Source organism: Nomascus leucogenys, chromosome 7b (genome assembly GCF_006542625.1).
Source record: "Nomascus leucogenys isolate Asia chromosome 7b, Asia_NLE_v1, whole genome shotgun sequence".
NCBI classification, from domain to species: domain Eukaryota; kingdom Metazoa; phylum Chordata; class Mammalia; order Primates; family Hylobatidae; genus Nomascus; species Nomascus leucogenys.
This window is the reverse complement of record NC_044387.1, coordinates 94,984,925-95,010,611: the sequence shown is the minus strand read 5'-3', so window position 1 is coordinate 95,010,611 and position 25,687 is coordinate 94,984,925. Positions and strand designations below refer to the sequence as shown.

The 25,687-nt window shown below is 36.5% G+C and overlaps 1 protein-coding gene across 2 annotated transcripts in view; it reads left to right on the top strand.

The window, feature by feature from the left end:
• The window catches only part of GLRA3 (glycine receptor alpha 3), a 176,727-nt gene extending 151,310 nt beyond the window's left edge, over window positions 1-25,417 (top strand). Inside the window, exons 8-10 of one of the 2 annotated variants that reach the window (XM_003257993.4) lie at window positions 8,359-8,502; window positions 11,102-11,146; window positions 24,135-25,417. In XM_003257993.4, coding sequence (XP_003258041.1) covers window positions 8,359-8,502; window positions 11,102-11,146; window positions 24,135-24,413 — 468 coding nt within the window. In that variant the 3' untranslated portion in view covers window positions 24,414-25,417. The remainder of the gene's footprint in view (window positions 1-8,358; window positions 8,503-11,101; window positions 11,147-24,134) is intronic. The other variant, XM_004088566.3, reaches the window with a different exon arrangement.
• Window positions 25,418-25,687: the final 270 nt, after the last annotated feature.

Below are 25,687 nucleotides of genomic sequence, written 5' to 3'. Positions count from 1 at the left end.
AGTTTTTCTTTTTAACAAAGCTGCCTTTATGTGCTATTCAAGATATCACAGTGATCAAATCATAATCTACAAGTTCCTCAATTCTGTGCTTATGAGGATTCTTGTTTCAGAAGGACAAATAGAAATCGCTCCCACCTGACTTTCTCTGGCGTTATCATAATGCTCTGTGCCACGAAGGCCGCTTTCCCCTCTAGACATGTGGTAGGATTACATCTCCTAGTGCTCTTGAGATCAGGGTTGACTGTGAGTAGTTCTGGCTAATGAACTTTGAGCAGAAGCAACCTGTGCCACTACCAGTCTGGTACTTTTATGACCAAATGTGAGAACCACCAAAGACTTGGTTTTCCTCTGCTGCTGTGTTACGAGTGAGGATAGCAATGACAACACCATTCCAGGGTCAGCATTTGACTCAAAGTAGACATGCAGTATGAGAGCAAAATAAACCTTTGTTTCTTCAAGCCAGTGAAATTTTGTGGTTGTTTGCTACTTGCATTGTATCCTAGCTTGAATCCTCCCTATGCCAAGCCCCTCATGTCATTGGAGGGGTAGATACAGAGAAATCTCATGGTTAGGCAAGCTCCCTGAACATGACTGCTTCTCAGAGCCAAAGTGACTTGGTTCCGTGTTTAATAACCAAGATGACTGACAGCAATAAAATCCAATTTTATATATATATATGTATATATATATGTATATATATATATATTTTCTTATTTGAGATTCAAGAGGCAGGCCTTCTCTATTTCTAATGATAATTTTACAAAAAAGAAAAACTGCATAATTTCTTGGGGAAAAAAAAGTATAAGAAATCTACAGAACATATGGTACTTATATTCCTTTTCCTAAATTATAAAACTTTTTTTAGAATGAAAAAGACTAGGCCTTGCAATAACCTAGCTTGTGTACTCAACTGATCATTTATCAAGCTGGTCTCTTCCTGGATTGTTACATGGCAAGTAAACAATAGTCTCCTGTCTCCTGGCTCATAAACAACTTTAGTATATTTAATACTGCTGTGGGACATACATGGTATTTCAAAGGATAAAATATTTCTCTTATCTTAATAGTTTTGCTTCACCTGAGCAACTAGTTTGTTTTCATCTAGTAAATATAATGACCATTTCTTTTCATATGTTGTCTACTAGGAAGTTGACTGTCAGATTTTAGGATCAAACCTAGCAAATATGGAGGATCTTACAGTATGTATTTTGTGCACTGACATTACTCTTAAATATCAGATGAAATTTATACAGCCTGAAATTTTAAGACACAGAGAGGAATTCCAATTTACATTGTTTACAGTTGTTGATTTGCAGTGGTATCTTAAATGGAAGCAGCTTAATAACTAGGTGATATAGAATAGTAGTTAAGTTCATGAGCTCTGGAACCATATGAGTTATATTCAAATCCTAGTTTTGCAACTTGGTAGCCATGTGGCCTTAAGCAAGTTATTTCACTGCAACTGTTTCCTCATCTTTAAAATAAGGATTATTCCCTCTATTGCTGTGGGGATTAAGTGTTAACCGTATGGACATTACTGTATTAAGAACATTTCCTGGCATATTAGTTAATATAATTATTTCTCTAATAATAAATGGCCAGTGATTACAAGTCAGTACTCAGGAGTCAACCTAACTGAGAGCCTTTGCCATAAAGAACCCTGTGCTGCATCCTAGAGATACAAAAATGCATAAGGTCTGGCCTTTGTCTTAGCTCATGGAATGTAATAGCCTAAAAGCAGAAGATATATAAGTGGATAATGTCAGTACAGTGAGATAAAATCAATGATACAATGCAGTTATTTGGTATTTGCTATCAATACATATTTTGTTAACATATTAGTATAGACATCTCATCTTCAAATCTTCATGGACATACTAATTTTTGCATCCTTCTAACCAAAGTTTTTGGAAAGTGGAAAGCACTTAAAAATTTCAGGATAGAATAATTAACTGACGGTGGGGCATTCAAGTGGTGCTAGCCAGCAGACATCTTACAGGATCTACCACAAAAATAAATATAATTATAGTTGTAATGAGTGACCTATGAAAAAAGTGGAAGTGGGATGCTGAGATGCATTATTCTGGCCTGGGCATTTGAGGATAGTTTCCCTGAGGAAGTAGCTTACAAGCTGAGACCTGCAGGATGAACAGCAGTTACCCAAAGAAGGAGGGTTCCAGTCAAAACTAATAGCAAAAAATAAATAAATAAATAAATAAAAATACAAAGCAGCCGAGGCAGAGTGGAGCTTGTCAATTGCTTTCAGGTTTCAAAAACTAAAAGAAGGGAAATATAGCTACTACATAATAAGCAAGTAAGAAACTGGCATAAGGTGGTAATTATTCCTTCCACAGGGAGGTCTTCCCTGGCCACCACCATCTAACATAGCCCACTTCTCCCAGTCATTACCCTCCCACATTTTCTTTACAACACTTCTTTTAAATTATCTTATGTATGTGTTTGCTTTTATTGTATGTTTTTCTAACTTGAGTATAAGCTCCATTAATAACAGAGCTTGTCTGTCTTTCTCATCTCTATACCTATAACACCTAACAACAGGACTTGGGTTCATCACTGGCATTCAGTAAATGTTGAATAAAAAACAAAAACGAAAGCTAGGCTTTACGTGAAGGGTTAATATGAATTATTCTGAAGGGCTAATTATGAAGGGCTTTATACCCCATAAAACAGATTTTGAACGTTAAATTAACAGAAAGCAAATGAAGAATTGTAAGCCTAAAGCAGTGCAATCACATTTGCATTTAAAAATCCCTAACTGTTGTGTCAAGGGTAGAGCTGAGGGACTAGGACACACTGTGGCTTCAGTCAGTGTGATGGCAGTATCGGGAAGAACAGAAATGGATAATCTTGAGAAATGGAAAGAAAACATAATTAACGGGGCTGAATCTTTGAAAAGAGAGAGTGAGAAGCCTCCTAGATTTGGGGATGAACAACTGCAGAGTGGAGTCTCTTAATGAGAAGAGACGGGAGCTGTGCATATTTGCTGTTGTTGTTTTTTTGTTTGTTTTTTTTTTGGTGGGGGAGGGGATAGTCTGGTAGAGATTCTTGACTCCTTTTTAGTCAAATTAAGTTTGAGATGTGGGAGACAGTCAGAGTGCTGTGAAGGAAGAACCTGGATAAAGGGGGCTGTAGTCAGGAAATAGAGATTTGGGGATCATGAGCACAGAAGAGGAACTGAATCCATAGGGATAGATACGATGGATTAGTGAGTCATGTCCCAGTGAGAATAGAAAAGGGCCCAGGCCATCTCCCTAAGCAGCTCAGGAAAAGAAAGAGAATCCACAAAGCCGACGGGGTGGAGTGGAGGGAGGGAAACCCAGAGAACACAGGTCGCAGAAGCCATGGAAAGGGCATCCCCTGAGAAGGAAGCTTTCTTTGGCAGGATGGCTTGGGAGTGGTTTCTGGGACAAAGGTCCCCTGACCAGTGCACCTCATCAGTAAACCTTTAGGTTTTATTTCCATAGACACTTGTATTCAGAGAGTTATACCGAGGAGGGATTCTTCCGGAATATACAACTAGGGTTCCAGTGGACAATGGGTCTTTTGGGAAGGTGGTCAAGATTGGAACGATACTGCCCAAAAGGGCGACATGCAGGAGGGGGAGCAAAGAAGGTAATGACTCTGAATCCATGGGGAGTGTGCTGTGTGTCATGAGTGTGTTGTGAATGCATTGAAGTAAGAACTGCTGTCTTTATTTTAAAGTTACTAGCCCCAAAGTTCCAAACTTCCCACGCCCTGTGTTTGCTGTACTTGGCGGAGAAGCTAGAATGGAGGAGGAGAAACAGACTTGAAATTGGTGAAGGGGGTCGAAGAGATGATGAAGAAAGTAGGCCTTTAGGCTCAATGCTCTTAAGCTGTTCACAATTAGCAGAACCCTGGCAGGCACAAATGATGTTTCCATATATTTGTTGTCACTGAAAACACTCATTGAATTAATTTGGAAATTATATTTCTGGTGTAATTTCTGTGGTTCATGTCATTATGGATTCAGGATGCTCAAGAATGCACATATACTTTATGAGTCATATTCGTTCAGGAATAATGTGGCTTGAGACAGCATCTTTGAAAGCCATATTACTTGTTCCAGGACTGTATATATTTGGAAGCAGCCAGAAATTTCTGGCCAAATTACAGAATTTATGAGATTTAAATCTATACTTGCAAACAGATGGACATTTGATACAGCAATGGAATAAAGTGAGATGCACTGCTCTTTGCCCAGTGGAGATGATTCTGATCAGTAGAAGTCACACTTAAGATGCAGGAGGAGATGCAGAGTGCTTCCTTGTTGAAATGCTTTGTATGTAAGTTGACACCCTTCCGAGTGTCAAGAAATAAACTCTTTCAAAAAGAAAATCAACCCAATTGAAGGCATTAAGAAAGTGTTCCTCCAGAAAGTGAAGCTCCATATGTCATCTATGATTCAATTTCTCCCCCTACGCCTGTATTTTACCATTTAATGCCTTCATTTATCTGTCCATTCACTCAGCAAATATGTACATGTGACAAACACTGATGTGATGGTGACCAAAACAGAGATGTCATCTGCCCTCAAAGAGTTCACAGTACAAACAGGAAAAAAAAAAAAAAAAAAACAAGGAATAACAATTCCAGTGCAATGTGTTAGGGTAACACAGCAAGTCAGCACAGGTACCATGGGATTCTGAACCAGATTTGGGCAAAGTCTAGCCTGAGGCCTGAGAACTGAAGAACCTGCTGGGAAAAATGAGAAAGAGCTTTTTCCTTACTTTATTTACCACTCCTGCCACTCTAACTTTCCCCCAAATGTTGAGCCACTTATCCTTTAAAACTGCTATCTAAATCTGTTCAAAATTCCCACAGGCTAACGTTTCATAAAAATAGCTACACTAAATATTGAAGATGAAAGAGGAAAGAATACAGAAGATATAAACAGCACAAAGACAGGCAAGTTCTCAAAATGTAGGGTGTTGATCCTTAAGATAATTATGCAATGGGTCCAAAGAAGTAGGGCAAATTAGCTTGAACCCAGCCTGGCATTCTGTTTTCCCAGATCCACATCTTCTTGGAAGTAAGGATATTTATTTTTATAGCAAGGAAACAGACTTGTAGCTAATTGTCCATTTCCAGTGAAAGATGGAAAAACATCTTACCTTTCATAAACATAAGTATCTCTCATTTTTATTTCTAATACTTGGCAAATGACAGCATTTTACACATCTAATTGGCTATATAAAATATGAAACAAAATGAATTATCTCATGCTTACTCCACAAAAGGTATGTTTTTGCTGACACTGCTTGCAAGATATGCTTCCTTAACTCTGGAATATATGCACCTGTATATAATAAGAGGGGAAACTAGTACTCAAGCAAATTTTCAACCTTGAGCAATGGACATATACAAAGCTATGGGTTCAGCTACAACCTCAAATCACTGCCCAATTAAACTGAGAGGAATATTAAAACAGTTGCTTAAAGGTTACTGAATTACTCTTTCCAAGGGACTTAGGTCTGTACAAGTCTATTTCTAGAAAATACGGACCTAGCTTTTCTTTTTACTCTTCTCTTCCTGTCTCTTCCCTTTGTGTTCATTTTTAAAAGTTGTCAGTTTTTTCCACTCTTTTTCTTATCCTTCTCTTCCCTTCTCTACCTCTGAGGTGACAAGACACAGCAAGACCTGTAGGGCTATAGCTGAGCAGGTGTCAGAATCAAGGAGGCTGGCTGGGGCTGGTGGAACCAAAGTCAAGGATGCTACCAGATTGCCAGATCCTATGGAACAGGATAAATAGTTAGTTAGGACCAAGGCCAGTGGGACCACTGGGGGATGGGACCAGGAGCAAGGAACCAAATGGGGCCAATGGTGGCCAAATAGAAGCCTCCAGCCATAATCCTCCCAACAGGAAGGCCAAATGCAACAACTATCTGCACACAAAAAGCACCTTCATAAGAACCAAAAATGAGGTGAATGATCACAGTATCCGGTTCTACCATTATATTAAGGTGCTGAGGCTGAAAAGATGGTTGGCAGAATTGAGATGTTAGTCACAAATATGGTGAATGATCAAGTACATGTTGAGGGTAATGGGAGTCAAGTTTTCCACTTTTAGAGAAAAATTTTGCATATATAGAAAGGGTATAGGCTAAAGGGAACCCTGTGGTGTTGAGTTAGATTTAGAGATATAATGTAAGCTCATGTTTGATGGATAGATGGATAGATAGAGATGATAGAGAAATTTACACAGGTGCTACATTTTATGTGTGTGTGTGTGAATATATGTGTGTGTGTGTGTGATTGCTAGCTCTGTCCACTATGAGAGCCTAGAAACGATACCACTTAGGGAGATGTGAGTACACCCAGTGCCCAGATCTTGGTTTCTAAAAACCAATCTTCACTACAGAAGAGTTCTTGAGAGAAAGGGCTGACTCAAAGACAAGAACAGGAAAAGTACAAGATGAATCTGGGGTATCTTGTGCCAGCAAGTGAGGAAATGCTCAAATAATGAGGGCGACTTTTCAAACGGATATATGTGCTAACATCTAGGGGCTTCTAATGGCCCAATCCAGGATAATGTGAGCATCAAAATAAATAATGATGTTAACGTATTACATCACTTGGAAGAAAATAGTTATCCATAAGTTTATACACATATAAATAAACAAATGAATAAACAGATAAATGTAGAAGACAGGAATTTTTCTTACAGTAGAATGCTAATTGATAAATGTAGATGAATAAGGAAATTAGAAAATCACCACTGAGTAACCATCGTTGTAATAATTGCTTCAGGCAAAAATCATCAACGAATGTTAAATCTAGTGTGTGAAAATTTAAAGAGTAACAGAATACTTATATAGCTTCAAAATATTCCATGCATGGGAAGATTAGCAATTTTATAATAGACCAACCTAGCAGACATTACTTTCATCAATTGATCATCATTGTGTGCCTCCTGATATGATGCACTGTGGAGGACAGGGAATCACTGGTAAGGAATTCCTACTAAAAATCCATCATCTGAATGTAAATGAGGAAACATCAGGCAAACTTTAGAAAATAACTGGCCTGTACTCATCAAAAGTAACAATGCCACAAAAAAACAAGGAGAGACAGATAATGTCCCACACTGAAAACTAAAGAGATATGACAACAAAATGCAGCACATGATCCTGCATTAAATCCTGGGCTGGAAAACAAATAACAAAAAAAGTCTGTTTTTTAAATTAAAAAGGGCATTCTTGAGACAACTGGTGAAATGGGAGGGATTTAAGGATTAGGTGGTAGGATTTTATCAATGTTGTAAATGTTAAATTTCTGATTTTGTTAAGTGTATGGTGTTATGTCTACAAATTACACTCAAATAGTTTGAGGGAATATATATATATGTGCGTGTATATATATGTATATACATACATACACGCACATATATATATATATATTCCCTCAAACTATTTGAGTTTATATATATATATATACACACATAATATATATATATACACTCACATACACACACAACAATAAATGTAGTTAAATATTAACAACTGGAGAAGCTGATAGTCCTTATTACTATTTTTTTTTTTTTTTTTTGAGACGGAATTCTACTCTTTCACTTCGGTTGGAGTGAAGTGGCGGGATCTCGGCTCACTGCAACCTCTGCTCCCTGGGTTCAAGCAATTCTCCTGCCTCAGCCTCCCGAGTAGCTGGGATTATAGGCGCCCGCCACCACACCCGGCTAATTTTTGTATTTTTAAAACAGATGGAGTTTCACAGTGTTGGCTAGGCTGGTCTCGAACTCTTGACCTCAGGTGATCCACCTGCCTTGGCATACCAAAATTCTAAAATTACAGGGGTGAGCCACCGAGCCTGGCCCCTTTGTACTATTCTTATAACATGTCTTTATAAAAGTTAAACATATTTCAAAATAGATAGCAAATAACCATATATTATTTATAAATGCAATGAAAGAAAAATAACAGAATTAATAAATACAATTTTAAAGGTTTTTTAAAATTGATGAAAATATGGAACTAAAAAGCCAACAGCATTATCTGTATTTCAATGTTCATACTTTTCAAGCACTGTACTATTCTGAAGGTAAAATGATATTTCATCTTATGTTTCCTTTCATCGTATTTGGGCTATTGCCTAAATTTGAAAAAAATGAACAAAATACTCATAATTATTACATAAAATGTACAAAAATGACTATCTGAAAAATTCAAGAAAAAACTGTCATTTTCTTTATTTTTTAAAACATATATAAATGACATAATTTAGAATCAGAAAAACTCAGTTTTGTTCTCAAAGGAAGTAACAATATAAGTGAATTTGCTTGCTCTCTCTTTCTCTCTTGGCTAGGTTTCATATGTCAAAGCTATTGATATTTGGATGGCAGTATGCCTCCTTTTTGTGTTTTCAGCACTTCTGGAGTATGCAGCTGTAAATTTTGTATCAAGACAACACAAAGAACTTCTGAGATTTCGACGAAAGAGAAAGAATAAGGTAAGTGATTACATGTATTGGGTTTGGCAGAATCCAGTTTTCACTGGAAAGTGAATTTGTTGTATTTAATAGAGATGAAAAGAGAGGCAATTGGGACTGGGGATGAAATGATATAATATTCCTTTCATTTTTTTCCAATCCAAACTAAAAGTGTCAAAAATAGCTTTAGGGAGAAAACGATGACACCTAGCTCTACTTTAAACAGCATATCTGATGACATGAGACCTATATCCAGTTCTTTTTAATGTGCTTCCTGGAATGACACTTTTTTATTTTAATTAATGAATTATATCATTTCTTACTTGCAATGTTAGAGTATTTCTAATGTTTTCACTTGATGTAAGTCGTCAAATGTAATTATTAAAGTTCCTTTGTCAGAGCTAATTCATTTCATTATTTCCATCAAATATTACTTATTTACTAATACCATGGTGATAAATACATGCAAATCTCTGTGGTCTCTTCTTGATGCATATTTTCATGAGCTAAAGACATTTCTTTTGAAACCCTGTGGGAAACACAATAAAGTGCTTTTGTTGCCTGGCTACTATCTGATAAGTGATGAAACCAGGAGGAAACTTAGAACATCATGAAGAGACCATAGAAAGTTGCAGAAGTAAACCCCTAATTGGATTTCGATGCCCTAAATGAAGTTTTTCCTCTGTGCAGAACTGTAATGGCATCTTCCTTGACATGCACGTGGTTTTGACCAATCCCCTTTCTTTTTCTATAAGAGAGAGCCTCTATCAACCGCAGATCCACGCATTTACTTCTAATGTAAATGTGCCAACAGACATTTTAAAAGCAAATGGTCTTTTAAAGCAATGGACAATAATGTCGAAGTTTTGTGTAATTGTGGCAAGGATCCAATATCCTGGCATATTTAAGTCAAAAGATAAACCTTAATGATAATAGTCTAGTTCACATAGTATGCATTTTTAAGTATTTAAAGGTTTCGATTTTTAAGGATTCTTTATGGTTTATAAATTATACTTCAATTTATGTGTTTATTAAACTTCTTTAAAAAGCACTAAGCTTTGACCTCTCAGTGCTTGAGTCTACTTAGTATTAAACATATTCTAAAGCAGTAACTTTACTTATCATTTCTGATTGGCCCTCCCAAAAGCATCACTGCTCCAATAAACACACAATTAACAGCAGCATGGAAAGAGCATCAGCATTCAGCATCGGGAGATTCAGTAATACATGAACAAAAAACAGGCTAAGACTTGCATTTAATTAAATTTTTATGAAAACAGAAGCATATCTTTTGTACACTGAAACATGTTGTGATGGGGAGATTAACTTTATCTTCTTCCCTCACCTCACCCTGGTCTACTGGTCTGTTACATTTTCTCATTTCTCCTCATTCTGCCTTTATGTCTTTTTCTTCCTCTTCTCTCTCCCTCTCCACCTCCTACTTTCTCATCTTTTCTTTCATGACAACTGGCACCGGTTGAACAACAATGACAGTACAAATGTTGTATCACAGGGATGACGCTCTGGTCTTTCTTTGTTATTAGTAACTGATAAAGACCACTTTCCCTTCTAGTATCATTAATTAGAAGTAAAGCAATACGCATGTTCCCTATCATTATGATTTGCTTTTTGTCATTTTGATTTTCCATTTCTTTACCTTTTTCCTTCTCCTTATACAATTTAGAATGTATCAAGCATATCCTGTAAATTCTAGAAAAGAGAAGTACTGTGCATCCGGTGGCCAAATGGGTAAACTGTGAAAGCTCAGACGTATCCTACATCCACCACGCATCCAGTAATCATAATATCCAGTAGAAAAAGTATTAGATGACAAGTTTAGATGCTCAATTCTGTTCCTTCTTTTAAAAAATTATTTTTACCAGGCCGGGCGCAGTGGCTCATGCCTGTAATCCCAGCACTTTGGGAGGCCGAGGCGGGCGGATCACCTGAGGTCAGGAGTTCGAGACCAGCCTGACCAACATGGAGAAACACCATCTCTACTAAAAATACAAAATTAGCCGGGCGTGGTGGCACATGCCTATAATCCCAGCTACTAGGGAGGCTGAGGCAGGAGAATCGCTTGAACCTGGGAGGTGGAGGTTGCGGTGAGCCGAGATCGTGCCATTGCACTCCAGCCTGGGCAACAAGAGTGAAACTCCGTCTCAAAAAAAAAAAAAAAACAAAAACAAAAAATTATTTTTACCAAAGTGCCTCTTCACTCAGTTTTACCTTATATAAAAGTGAAATTAAAATATTTGATGCTCCTTCCTCTTTAGCTCATAGAAAGAGGGAAACATTCATTTTCTCCAGCAATTGGTACTCTGGGAAAATGCAGAAATGCAAAAACAATCATATCTTATTATTTTCTGATAATTACTTGATATATTCAGGGAGCAAATGTAATTAAACATAATTATGATTTAATGAAGAAAAAAGTTTTTTTTAAGTTCAGTTTATATGTTGGGGTAGATACTTTGCATATGTGAAAATCTATTAATTGCTACGTATGTCTGTTCAAATGGTATATATAATTACAACCAATTGTGTAATTATATTTAATCATATATGAATTGATTCTCTGGTTTCTCAATTCCTCTTGGTCCACTTTACCTTCCCACAGACAGAAGCTTTTGCACTGGAGAAGTTTTACCGTTTCTCAGATATGGTAATTGACTTTCTTAACTCTAAATAGAGGAATGTGGTCATCAGTAAAAAGCAGATAGCATATTCTGCACTACCAAGGCAGTGTTTGGTGGGGAAACACAGCCCCTTTTGTATTGAAAGCTGAGCAAATATCATCCCCCTTCAGCTAAGAAGGGTATTTTCTTTTTCTAAAAACTTTATTCTTGTCTTCTCTCATCAATAAAAGGATATTTAAATATTACCCTTCATTGTATTAACAGAGCTATTTGATTGGTCAAAATGATCTAAAAATATATGTTAGAGAGAAATATCACATATATCTTGTAATAATCACCATAGAAGAAACACTCAGATACTTGTACAAAATTAGTTGAAAATAAATGGAAAATTTATTTATACAAACAAATTCTAAAAGCAGCTGCACAAGAGACCTCAAAATAAGGCAACAAAATGCTTTGTGCCTTCTGTGTATCTTTAGAATCCATTCTAAACGTTAAAATATGTTGAGATTACTTATAGAAAGTGAACAATTTAGTTTTGACAGCAGCATCCTTTGAAATTATCAAATAAAAAGAGGTCACAAAGACACATGTCCAAGTATAATGACTAAATATTAGGAAAGCAATCTAAAATAGACAGTTTGGGTCCATACGTGGTATAACTTGGGGGTTCATAATATAGTATGCAATAATTAAATAGAAATCTATTGAAGCCAAGAATTTAGCCTGAGAAGTCACACACAAATAGTTCTGTCTACTAAACTTAATTTCTGGGGTAAACTATATTTAAAAGTAGCTCCCCATATGATTCTATTGTACACTGCAGGTAAGCATCTCTGCAAGAGACATAATGTTAAATAATTCTTGCAGTAATCTCAACCTCATAACAGATTGTCTAGACCTGGTATTATTTTAAAGCACTTGCTAAGTTCTCTTATAATATGTAATCACTCAGCAATTGTCCTTTGCTACTAAAATTTACATCTTATTTCCCAGCATCCCACTTCTCCCTTTGTTTTTCATCCCTGAAAGATAATTTCACATGATCCACTTGCTTTTACTTGATTATCTTAACTGAAAATTTTTCATTGCATGGAAATTACATAATTAGATATAGTGTTTGCAATATATATTTATAGATACAAGTAGGTATTAGACTATATAGCAGACTCTCTGATCTTTCTTTGGGAGAGCAACATAATTATATCTCCAGTAGCTAAACAGTTAATGTTTATAGAAACTATAGAGTGAAAGGTATCTATTTAATTAAATATTACTTTATGAAAACTCCAATGAAAAAACAGGCTTATCTTATGGAAAGTCAATAAATTCTTATTTTTATAGAAGAAACAATAATATAACACCAATATATTCATAAGAAAGTTTATACATCCCATTCGTTTTTAAAATATTTCAGGCATTGGGCAAATTTGGGGGTGGTTGGTTTCTTTGACTTTTTGAAAACTATTTCCCTAAACTAACAATGCTCTGGGCTGATCAAATTTGTCATTTAAAACTATGTATTTTGCTTAGAAACACTCTGAGTAATCTAAATTTTGAAATAAACAGAATCAAAATGAGTCTCAATGTTGGTACTGTGCCCTTTATTGTCATGAGTACTGGTTTACATGAATTTTCTTCAGTACTCATGAATTTGGCAGAACAGGCAAAGTAAATAAAATAGTCTCACTGTAGAAAGTTTGTCACAACAGGGGACCTTACATTAATGCAATTATTATTCCTAGGAAAGTTTTAACTAGGCTCAGCATTGGCTTAGTCATTGTATACAGCTTTTTTAAACTTACTTTTTCCTCTATGAAGGTACCAGAGAATCCTGCGTCCATTGTGAAAGAACACAAGTTTGCTCTTGTATCCAAATTTCCCCACCCCACACTGTCCCAGCCTGCTGTGTGCTGATTACGCACTGCACCATGTCATGGATGCTATCTCCAGTGCTGTGTGTGTGTGCGTGTGTGTGTCTGTATGCATGATATGGAAGTATTTTGGTTAGAGTCGCTATTCCCATGTATGATATCATTACTTTAGTCCTGGAGGCTTAAAAAGACACGCCAAGGTATTTCTGAACATGTTATTTGTTGAGAGATACGGATGAAATGGGATTGCTTTAATGCATTTCATGTAGCTTCCTCCACAATGCAATGTAATAGTGCAATGGTTTGCTGCAAGAAAACATATGCACACAGTATTCTAGTGCCTGTTTCCCTACTGATGATTATTTATTATTTTTATATATGCAAATGAAATAGGAATGTATCTTTAGTTCTAGATTTAAGAAATCCTGACCAAGTTTATGTTTTGCTAGGTTATCTTTTGAAAAAATAAAGATATCATTGACTGCATTTTGACCATCTGTACACAAACTTTATTTTATTTGCTTATGTTTTTATATGCTGTCTTACTTTAAAAATAATTCAAGATAGCTTCTAAGGATAATAAATAATTGATTTTCTGCCCTGTGCATTTGTCAAGTCTACAGTCTAAGGATAAACACAAATGTACATATATACTATTTTGATGAAAGTGAGAAGGATTCACTGTTGAAAGCCATATGGCATCCATATACACTTATTATTCAATAATCTTTCCATTCCAGGTCAGCTTATGCTATTCTAGAGCTAAGATGTTCTTTAAATAGATAAAATGTTTCCTACAAATGTCTTTCATGCATACCCAAAGAAAAGTTATTTCCCAATAACTTAGATTCAAACAAAATTCTGTTTGAATCACTCTTCTATCAGGAGTTGAAATTGCATCCTCTCAAATAAGACAAAAATTGTAAGACTTTAATTATTCCCTGTAAACAAATATTTAGATATTTAGTTTATGTTAAACACAGCTATTTCTTATAGCTATATTCTCTGAAAATCTGTTCAGGAAAATAATATTTAATAAAATAATGTAATCTCTGTTCAAATTTACATGCATTTGGGTGACTTCCATCTCGATGTTAATTAAAATAGAAATGCTGCTTTTTAACATATGATGTCTATTGTAATATCCTATGTCACTCCATAATTATAAGTTGGCAGTAAGTGAATCTAACATCTTATGCTAGATATAGATATATAGATTTTTAAATAAATCATTCCACTGATTTCTTATCTGTCTTCTATAATATTTCATCTAAAACATTCATCTTTTAAAATTTACATTTTACCATTTATCAATCTCCAAACTGTTTCCGAATCTAAGTTCAATATGCCAAGTGTATACTTGGCTAATTAATAGCTAATTCAGATGTCATCTATAATAAATGCAGGATTCTCCTGGAGTGAAATTTCAAATAATTTTATATTAACAATTGACTTACAACAACAAAGTGTTTTTTAAACCTCATCTATAATTGCATTATTTTAGACCTTCCATTTATAAATGATATAAAAATGTGTGTAGATATATGAAACTGAATATTTTATCTTAGACTGATATTTTAGAAAAACAATTTTAATTCATTCACATTTTTCATCTGTTTTTAATATTCTCAAAGGACAATGATTTTTCCCAAAAAAATAAGTCATTGTTTATTAGCAATTTAAAATAATCTGCACATTTAAAAACCATATAAATAGGAATTAATAACAATTTAATTTTCCTTCCTTTTTTACATTCCTATTTGGTAATAAAGTTACAAAAAAGTATTTAACAAAAAGACATTTGGAATAATCTATTTAATACTTTAATTGTATAAAGATTGCCCCAAAGGTACCTACTAAGGGAGAAACATTAAGATGCAAATAATGTGTTTAATGCTGTTATATCTTACAGCAATTCACATCATCAATACTTCATGCTGTTCTAGATGCTTAATGTTTTGTTCACACTCAACGGCAATACTCATGCCCTCATCACTCTCACATCCACATAAGTTTTCTTTTTTCTGGTCAATTTTGAGGATTAAGAAGAAGATACAAAATTAGTCCTTGCCTCACACATGTGTTAATATACAGTATCATGTTGGGTGACAGAGATGAAGCAATTTTATTCAAAGACTGTATGTACCCTTCTATTTTCTGTCTGTCTCTAATATTTCTAGTTATAACTTGCATTTTATATGAATCAGTGCTTGGCATAATAATTGAAATAAAGTGAAAAGAGACCTACAAAGTCTCACAGTATGATATAGAAGCATAATGACTGAAATTTTTTTTTGTCAGTTTTAAATTTATAGAAAAAAGATATTTCTGTAAAAAGAATTGTGCAGTAGCTAAATGGTTGTCTCCATTCTTCACTGCCTACCTTCTAACTTGTTTGAAATATAGTAAGAAGGTTTACTTGTGGGTAAACTAAACTACTTCTTTAACTTTTTAATCAGTGATTTTGCCCACTTGCTATATTTTATGTTGTCAAGGGCCTTAATTTTATGACCACTAAATATTGGCTGACACATAATGTCTCTGAGTCAAAAGTTCTAGATATATTTTTATTCCTTGCTTTTTTGACATGTAATCCATAAGAATGTAAGCTAAAGCTATTTCCAGAAAATTAAATTATCTCAAAAAAATTTGAGTGCTAATTACAATAAGGAATATCACTGCACATGTAAGCATACATAAACACAGGATAATTTATGACTGGGTAATGCAAAGCAGAGAAATTAGTAATAAAATATTTCAGTACTTCTTCTAATTTAGTAATCTAATAATAATAATAATAAGCTGATAGAAAACTTCATCCAGGCCGGGCGCGGTGGCTGACGCCTGTAATCCCAGCACTTTGGGAGGCCAAGGCGGGCGGATCAGGAGGTCAGGAGATCGAGACCATCCTGGCTAACACGGTGAAACCCCGTCTCTATTAAAAATACAAAAAATTAGCCGGGCGAGGTGGTGGGCGCCTGTAGTCCCAGCTACGCGGGAGGCTGAGGCTGGAGAATGGCGTGAACCCACGCGGAGACTGCAGTGAGCCAAGATCGTGCCACTGCACTCCCGCCTGGGTGAAAGAGTGAGACTCCTTCTCAAAAAAAAAAAAGAAAAGCTTCATCCATGCTTAAAATTATTGTTTAGGTCATTAAAAAAATTCCCTTGATGTTTTTAAGGACCAGGGGCTCATGGTCTCTCTCATCCCCTGTCTTACTGTGAGAGCAGACAGGACCCTATACAGAAGTCTGTTCCTTTCCTTCCCACAGAGCTGAGATCCTGTTTCTGAAAGGGCTCTGATATGACTCCACATGCCTCATCTCATGGGCACATTCAAAATGATCTGCAATCTTTCATGGAACACATTTAAAACACAAAGACTCTTTGGTTCCATAAATTAGATTTGCAAGGAATTCTAGCAGTCACATGGCAAAACCCATGTATTGTAACAATAAGACAGTGAGGACTTGAGGGGTGAATGATCTTTTTACTTTTATGCTGTTGGTTAACCTTTTAGTGTAATAGTGCACAAATGCAAGGCCACCTGGAGAACAGGTGACTGGGTAGGCCTATTTTACATAGTATTTTAGTGCTAGTTTGGTTACTCTGAGTTTAAAACATCTAATAGTAAAATGATTCAAGTTGTTGTTAGTATTCTTTCCTATTGTGCTTCGTGCAATTTGTAGAATAATGCAATATTACACTCAAAATATGAATAATATAATAGCAGCAATTTGAGTGCTTTGTCTGGTGTTTTATATATTTTCTCTCACCCTAAAAGAACTGATAGGTAGTATAATAAATATTTTCCTGGAATAAGAAACCAAGAATCATAGAGTTAAGTAGCTAAATTAAGGCTATGCAGACTTTCCATGTCCTTGTCATCTCATCTCTAGTAATTAAATGTTTTAATTGGCCATTCCAATATCTGTTTAAGCCTTTGCTCTCTGGGCAGATGGGATATGAGGTACTCTTCCTATGCTGTGCCCTTGGGCCATGTTGTGCATTTTGGGCTAAAATGTGTTGCTTTGTTCAGTGAGATCTATTTGAGAAGCCCAAGCTGATATAAAAATACCTTGTTCCAAGCCCTTGATAGTATATTCAGCCATGGCTTTTGTTACAATGTAAACAAAACCCAAGACGGAATATCTGTCAATTTCAGGCAAAAGCCACTGAATCCTCCAGAAGCCAAGGGCAAGAACCCTAGGTATTTGATCTACAGCTATGTGTTAGCACTTGTCTATGGAAGATTCAAGCCAAAAGCAATTTTCATACAGGTTTTCTCTTGTTCATACTCAGGACAAGCTCTCACCACATATGGGACTTTCCATTGGTGAACTAGATGGCCTGTTTTGCCTCTGTTGGAAGAGAGTCAAGAGGTTCAGACCATTCTGGGTGCTCAACTGCAGGGTCCATCGTTGGCCCATTGTCACATAGGGTTTTTTTACATAGACATGATATGCTTCAGCAGAGTCACTCCCCTTGAGTTGGTCTTGAATATACTATTTTAATTTTGTCAGGGCACTTAGACTGGAATGCCTTTTTGACATCACCCATGATGGGGTAGGTATCTCAGGCCCAAATATAGACTGATGCCCTTCAGATTCCTTTGGTCTTGGGGACTATTTCTAACCAGAACTCAAGAGAATGCCAGAAGCTGTCATTCATGTAGATTATACCTGCTGACAGTGTCAGAGGATTTTCTAGTCTAGAATCCTAGCAGCCACCTTAGAGTGCCACTATTGAGCTTTTTCCAGAAACTCCAGTCTATGTGTGTTTTAGCAGCAGATACTTGCACAATCAGTGAATTTTAAGACCTCAGAGGGACCAGCTTGGCTACTGCGTGCTTTAGATCTCTCACAGTCTGCTTTAGTTTCCCTTTGAAATTCAGTCTGGTTACTTTACACAGTGGGGCTAACAGAAATCCAAAATGTACCTGCCAAAATTTTAACAGTGCCACAAGCTTTTTCTTTCTTATTTTTTTGAATAGTAGAACGCAAAAGAAATAGCAGTTTGTCCCTTAATGTTTGTGACTTGTAGCTAATGTCCTCAGACAAGGTAATGCCTTGTAAGTGGACTCATGGGGCTGGACCTTACACCTTATCTGGATTAATTAGCCACCCGTACCTAGTCACAGGTGCCACTAGTTTCCAAACTCTCCCTGACTTTCTGCTTGGTCAGGGAAACTATCATTTATTAAACAACTTACTTTTAACAATGATCTGGACCAAATTGTTTCTTATCCGGTTGTGACAACATACTGGAGAATTTAGGCTCCCTTAGGGATGGACAGTAAGATTATAATTGTGTCCACCTCACATGAAGACATGCTGTGTTTGAATTTTTTTTTTTTTACCAGTGAGACTAAAAACAAAGCATCAGTCAAGTCTATCAAATCCAACCAGCCATCGCTGTCCTGAACTCTTGGATAGAGTTTTGCATCCAAAACTCTTGAATAGTTTTCACCACATCCAGCCAGCATGGTGGAGGCTGTTGAGAAACTTCTTTACTGAACCCAAATAGTCAGCAGTCAGCCTGTAGGATCCATCTAGCTTTATCATAGGCCAGACAGGCTATTCTGGAGGGAATTAATGAAAACTACCACCCCTGCGCCATTCCCTTAATCAGAGCTGAGAGTTCCTGTAATCTTCATACAAAGGAAGATTTAGGCAATTCTAAGGGCTCCCATCTTATTACATCCAATTAAAACTGGGCTAAGGAATGACTTGCCAGGACTAGGCTCAAGCCAGAGATGCCAAGATCCTTCATCTATGTATCACATCCTTTCCAATCCTACATTTGGTTAAAGGCAGTGCCACCTACTGAGTATATCTTACTCTGTTTTCTCCTACCTACAGTTTTTAGTGTGACCATGATACCTACTACTATAGCTGATCCTTTGCCTCCTTCCCTGCTCAAGCAGCTTCTCTTTGACTCTTTATATTGCTTTCCTGTTCCCCAGCATATTACCACATATTTTGCTCTGGCATCAGATAATTGCGAGCAGCTGTGTTCACTACCCCCATGACAATTCATCTTTAACCATAGCACAGCCATAGAGCCCCATTAAGAACTGGGCAAGGAGTTCCTGGCCTTCGAGTCAGTCTGTTTTGTTTCAGCTGCCTTAACTGATGGAGTAAATTTAGCAACCTATGTCAGTGCCTTTTGTTTCCATCCCCATTGGCACCGTGGGATTTAACTTCTGAGCTGAAAGGAACAGATCTAACAGGGTTCCTTAGGGGAGTCTGCTGCCAAAATTGGAACAGATTTCCGTCCTCCCAGCAGGCGATAATGTGCCGGGAAATAGTTCACAGAAATCCTGTCAATTTTTGCTGTGTTCTTTTTGTGTCTCAACAGCCACCTAAAGAGAGCTTATAGATGTACCTCTGGTCATGATCTGTCTTCTGAACAGCCTAGATTTTCTTCTCATCGGTAAAACCCAGTATAGCAGCTGCAAGAGTTAATGTACCCATGAATCTAAATACCCTCCTGCCTTCCCAGAATAAGGGCCACAAGCCTAAGGACTCTCCTAACCCAGTGCTTACCCAAGTTTTGGTCGGGGAATATGGTTTGGATAGGCTTCTTTCTGATTGTCATATGGCCACCCCAGATTTGCTGCTATATTTAACATATCTACTCTTCTGTAGAGGTGTTACATTTCACAGCAGTGAGAGCATCAGTCAGTCCTTCTCAGCAGAGATTGATTGATTGATTGATTGATTCTGAGATGGGGTTTTCACTCTTGTCACCCAGGCTGGAGTGCAATGGTGTGATCTTGGCTCACTGCAACCTCTATGTCCTGGGTTCAAGTGATTCTCCTGTCTCAGCCTCTCGAGTAGCTGGGATTACAGGCATGTACCACCATGCCTGGCTAATTTTTTTTGTATTTTTAGTAGAGACAGGGTTTCGCCATCTTGGCAAGGCTGGTCTCGAATTACTGACCTCAGGTGATCTGCCTGCCTTGCCCTCCCAAAGTGCTGGGATTACAGGCGTGAGCTGCCACACCCAGCCCTCAACATAGATTTATACCACCCCAGGTTTCACCTACTCCAAAAGAGTCATTGACATTACACCTACCAGTAATTCCTGAATGGTAACACTGCAGCAGATTGGGGATTAGCATTCACACCAAACATTACTTTTCACACTACGGCATCCAAAAATATGTTATTAGCTCCTTAGTCAATTACACTAAAGATGTAGGAAAGCACGGATTCCCTAGAGAACCGCTACCACTTCTTAGCAAAGTGACCCAGCTTCTTTATGCTTTGTCCAATTTGGAGGCTACTAGCCTCGTGGTTATTGAGCACTAGAACTTTAGAGTCTGAATTGAGACGTGCTGTGAATGTAAAACACACGCCAGGTTTCAAGGACTTTGTATGAAATAAAGAATGAAAACTATCTCAATTTTTACTTCAATAAGTGTTGAAAAGATATTGTGAACATACTGAGTTAATTTTTTTCAAACTGAAGTTATTTTGACCTGTTTCCTTTAACTTGTTAAATGTAGTTAATGTAAAAATTAAAATCATACACATGGCTTTTATTTGTGGCTCACATTATGTTTTTATGGAACAGGGCTGCACTGTAGTCACTAGATTGCAGGGTCACTTGCCTGCAGTTGCAGAAGGGAAGATTAAAATTAAGTGCAGTGTCATTCTAAGTACCAACTGGGCTTTTGTTTTCACCTTGAGCTCAGGTCATGAAGCTGCTTGCTTTACTGGCTGTGTGTCTTTCCCTCGAGTAGTTTGTTCCACCCGTTTTTTTTTTGTTGTTGTTGTTTTCTTGAGATGGGATCTCTCACTCTGTCGCCCAGGTTGGAGTGCAGTGGCACAATCTTAGCTTACTGCAGCCTCTGCTTCCCGGTTCAGGCAATCCTCCCACCTCAGCCTCCAGAGTAGCTGGGCCCACAGGCACCCACCACCACACCTGGCTAATTTTTCATAATTTTGGTAGAGATGGGGTTTCACCATGTTGGCCAGGCTGGTCCCCAACTCCTGCACTCAAGCAATCCACCTGCCTCGGCCTCCCAAAGTTCTGCGATTATGGGCGTGAGCCTCCGCCCCCAGCCCCTGAAATTATTAATTAATAGGAAACAAGGAATTAACTGTCTCTTGAGCCACTTTCCCCTCAGTTTTATCTCACCGACCATCCATCTGCTAATTCAGCGGGGGATAAACCTGTGCGATCCATGTTCCAACAGTAAGATTCAGCATGTTATTTTCTGTAGCACTTTGGCTACCTCAAAACCGGGTTGGATCAGCATCAGATTCTCCTCAGAACTCCCTCCTGGAACATTTGGCCATATTGAGTCTCAAAGGATCTGAAAGCCTGGGCAGCTTCTGTCCACCACTGCTGATATTTGAGGTTCCAGTTGTCATACAGACTCTCAGAACACCCACAGGGTTTAATCTAACCTTATGTTCACTCAGCCTCCTAGGAGGATGTGAGGCAGGAAACCCATCAGGCCTCCAGCATCTGCCTCGCACAGGAGGCTCAGCAGGTTCTCAAGAGCACAGCTTCTTTTGCCCCTCATCATACAGGATACATAGGTACAGCTGCCATGGACAAAAGTCAGGGTGTATATGGTCGCCTTTACACAGGGAATCACAGCCTTTGTTCCAAACCACACTCGTATACCATCTAGTCACATGGGCCAAAGGCCTTCAGGCCAATGCACAGCTCCCCCAGTGCAGGTGCAGCCCCTCCCAGTAAATAAGGCCGAGTCCAATTCCCCCTGTAGCTTACCTCTATTGTTTTCAAGGAAATGATGCTTTAGGAATCAGGGGTCAGGGGTCGTTCTCAGCACTACTGTAACAGCCCAGGCTGGGTGTTAACTCTTTACTCACACTCAGCTATGTGGAAAGATACAATTGAGAAAAATTCGGTCGCTCACTAATATGTTAATTTTAAATAGATTATTTTTGTTTTGAGATGAGCAGCTAAGGTCTCTAAAGATTTTAAAATAAGTTATTCAGAACAGATCATTAGAAAGGTAGTCAGTGAATTCTGCTTTACTAAGCACATCAGCTAGAATCCTGATATCTGAGCATTTTGATAATGGATTTCTCAACTGCTTCAATTAACATGTCAACACCTCACTGGAAATGCTCACTGAGAAGTTATATTTTGTCTTACTTTGAGATAGATGTTTTTTAACACATAGGTTGCTATAGTTTAAAAGCCTATTTTATACTTCAATATTCAGGTGATTTTTACACAAAATAGTGCAAATTACCTGGGTAACCTACATTTTCCTTTAGAAATGCAAACACCAGCATGATTTTCTAAGTTATAAGGATGCTATTTTAGCACTTACATAAGAACAATTTAATTCTAATTTGTAGGATATGGGAAACTTTAAGGCAAATAATAAATTTGCCTTAAAATTTTCATGGACGCCAAAGAAATGGTAGGCTAAATGAACATGCTTATTAAAGAATAGTGGAAAATCGATTTTCAATTTTTGCAAGCTTACAACAGTAGTCTCAGGTAGTTTGGACTGTCAGTTTTTCTTTCAAACTTGCGTCCTCAAAACTCAATGGCTTATACATCTTACAGTTGGAATATTTTCCAATAATCATATACTTTTGTTTTGCAGGTGGAATCACATTACTTTCATGATTCCCAAAATAACTATCTTATACCCTACTGCATCAACTTTGGTCATCTTCTCATTTTTAGAATACATAATAACTTCTATTTTTTCACTTTCATATTTTATAATATATTATTCATTGAGGAGCTACTTTCAAAGAACCAACATAATTTTCTTTTTTTTTTCTGGAGACGGAGTCTCACTCTATCGCTCAGGCTGGAGTGCAGTGGTGCGATCTCAGCACGCTACAATCTCCACCTCCAGGGATCAAGCGATTCTCCTGCCTCAGCCTCCCGAGTAGCTGGGACTACAGGCATGTGCCACCACACCCAGCTAATTTTTGTATTTTTAGTAGAGACAGTGTTTCAGCATATTGTCCAAGATGGTCTCAATCTCCTGACCTTGTGATTCACCTGCCTCAGCCTTCCAAAGTGCTGGGGTTACAGGCATAAGCCACTGTGCCTGGCCCATAATTTTCAAGAGTTCAAGCCAATTATTTGATCTTTTATATTATTATGAAAAAGCATTATCATAGGAGAGATATAACAACTTTATTAAATGTCTCCTCATCTTTTAGACCTTCAATTTAGTAGTCAAATAAACCCTTACTCATTGGTAGCCAGTTACCATTACATTCTAAATAAATGTATTAAAGTAAATTGTTAATAATTTGCATTATGTTATTAAATACTATATTTCTCTCAAGTATATTTCATTTATCATATATTATTAAATAATTTTTTATTTAAATTTTTCTTTAAGTCCCTTCATTTACAAACATGGAAAATTCTCTTCAGTTTGCCACATTTAAAAGAAATGATACTTTTTAGAAGAACATAGTAATAAATTTATGAAAAGTTTATGTTCTTAACATGAAATAAACTTCTGCCAGATATAATTCATAATTTCAACCCAACCAATGTGCCTGAAAGGTAGTCGCATATAAACTAGAATACATGACCATCTTCTAAGTATTCCAAAAAGGTTAGCGTAAAACAGAAACGTAGCATAAAGGGAGAATAACATAAACCAAGCAGTATTATTGAACTAGACTGTATTTTCTGAGGAATTGACTTCGAATTGAAAGAAAAAGCTTTAAAAGGTTTGTCTCCATGAGAAAGAAAAATTCAGTCAATGATCCTGGTATGTTCCCCTTCGACATCACACATGTATCCATTTAAACAAATAATGCAAAAAAAATCTAGTTTATGAACATGTAACACAATAGATTTTATCTTGTTTTTTTTTAAATTTAGATATTCAAGCAATATGTAGAAAATATCAGAATTTAGTTTTCCCATTAAAACATACCCTTTGGGATTTCACGTTTATTAATGGGCACATCTTTACAATGCAGCAGGATGAATAAATAAAACTTCAATAGGGAATAAAAACCAATTCATCTTTATACGCTTCGGTTATCTTTTCCTTATATTAATGTAAATATTAACCATGATAAAATTGTTTATGATTCTGAGATGCGTGTTATACATGCTCTATTCTATTATTAAAGGGCCTTGTCACATTTTTCTTTGACAGGATGATGAGGTAAGGGAAAGCCGATTCAGCTTCACAGCCTATGGAATGGGACCATGTCTACAAGCAAAGGATGGCATGACTCCAAAGGGCCCCAACCACCCTGCCCAGGTAATGCCAAAAAGCCCTGATGAAATGAGGAAGGTCTTTATCGACCGGGCCAAGAAGATTGACACCATCTCCCGAGCCTGCTTCCCATTAGCTTTTTTGATTTTTAATATTTTCTACTGGGTTATCTATAAAATTCTTAGGCATGAGGATATTCATCAGCAGCAAGATTAAGTCTCTGGGGGCGTGCAAGTGCAAATGGTCAATTCAGAAGAAAGTGTCTCTGCCATTGGTGTGTATGTGTATATGTGTGCGTGTGGTACACAAATGATGACCATTGTATTAAGATGGCATATGGAAAAGGTTTGTATTTTGGTTAGCTATGCAAAGTCATGAGAAAGATAAGATTCTTTTAATGAATATAAAATATTTATTAGGGGATTCTATTTCATATTAATTCCAGGTGATTTGTTTTTTCACAGTAAACCATGCAAGTGGAAGCTTTACTGCCAATGTGTTTATATGTTATATATTATCTCATAATACTAGACATGAAAACTACTTTGAAATTCCTTGATTTGTAATTCAATGCTATTAAATCATACAAAAGCAAATTTTGCACAGTAAATTTTATGAAAGGAAAAGGGGAAAATTATAAAGATAATAAAAACCAATAGTTTGAGATTTAAAACTATTTTCTTATAGTATAGTTACAAAATGGGAAAATAATTAGTTACAGTGGGAAATTCACTCATATTAATGGAGGATTGTACATATAAATACTATTTAACCAACATACGTAGTTTTGAAAATTTTTAAATAAGAGCATTAAAAGACTTTAATGGTTTGGAATACTAAATTTAATTGTTTAGAATATTAAGTTTTCCTCTGTGCAAATTTAAAACAAATAAGAGATCGTGTTACAGTCACAATCTACTTTTCTTAAACTTTATATCTCTAGGAACAAAGATGGAAATATGGAAAACAACTTTGTTTTTAAATAAGTGTTATAGCTATGTATTTTTAGTTATTGCCAAACATTGAACAATTCAAGCCGGCGCCCTTGTTTTTGTTAGACTTTTAATAGCTGCTTAACTCTATGTGATTGTGTTTAATAATTTGATATAACTGAACAAAATTCAGTAAGACTTTTATATTTTAGTTGAGAATGTGACTTTAAAATTCAATGGGATTAAAGTATTTACATTTTGATAAAAATGAATACAATGAAAACAAAATGGATTCATGAAAGATTTTTTAATAAAAACAATTTTCCCATCAATGTTATATGGGTCTCAACTCCTATCTCCAAATATAAGGAGGGAAAGTTTTACTTTTAAATGATATAAGTAAGTCATTTCTATAAAGGGAGGACTGTTTTTCTATTTCTGAATTAATGATTTCAAAATCTAAGCCATTCACAAGATGTGAGTAATTTTAAATGAAATGTTTACATAAAATTTTTCAATGACCCTATGGGATTACTTCAACAACAACAGAGCATTAGT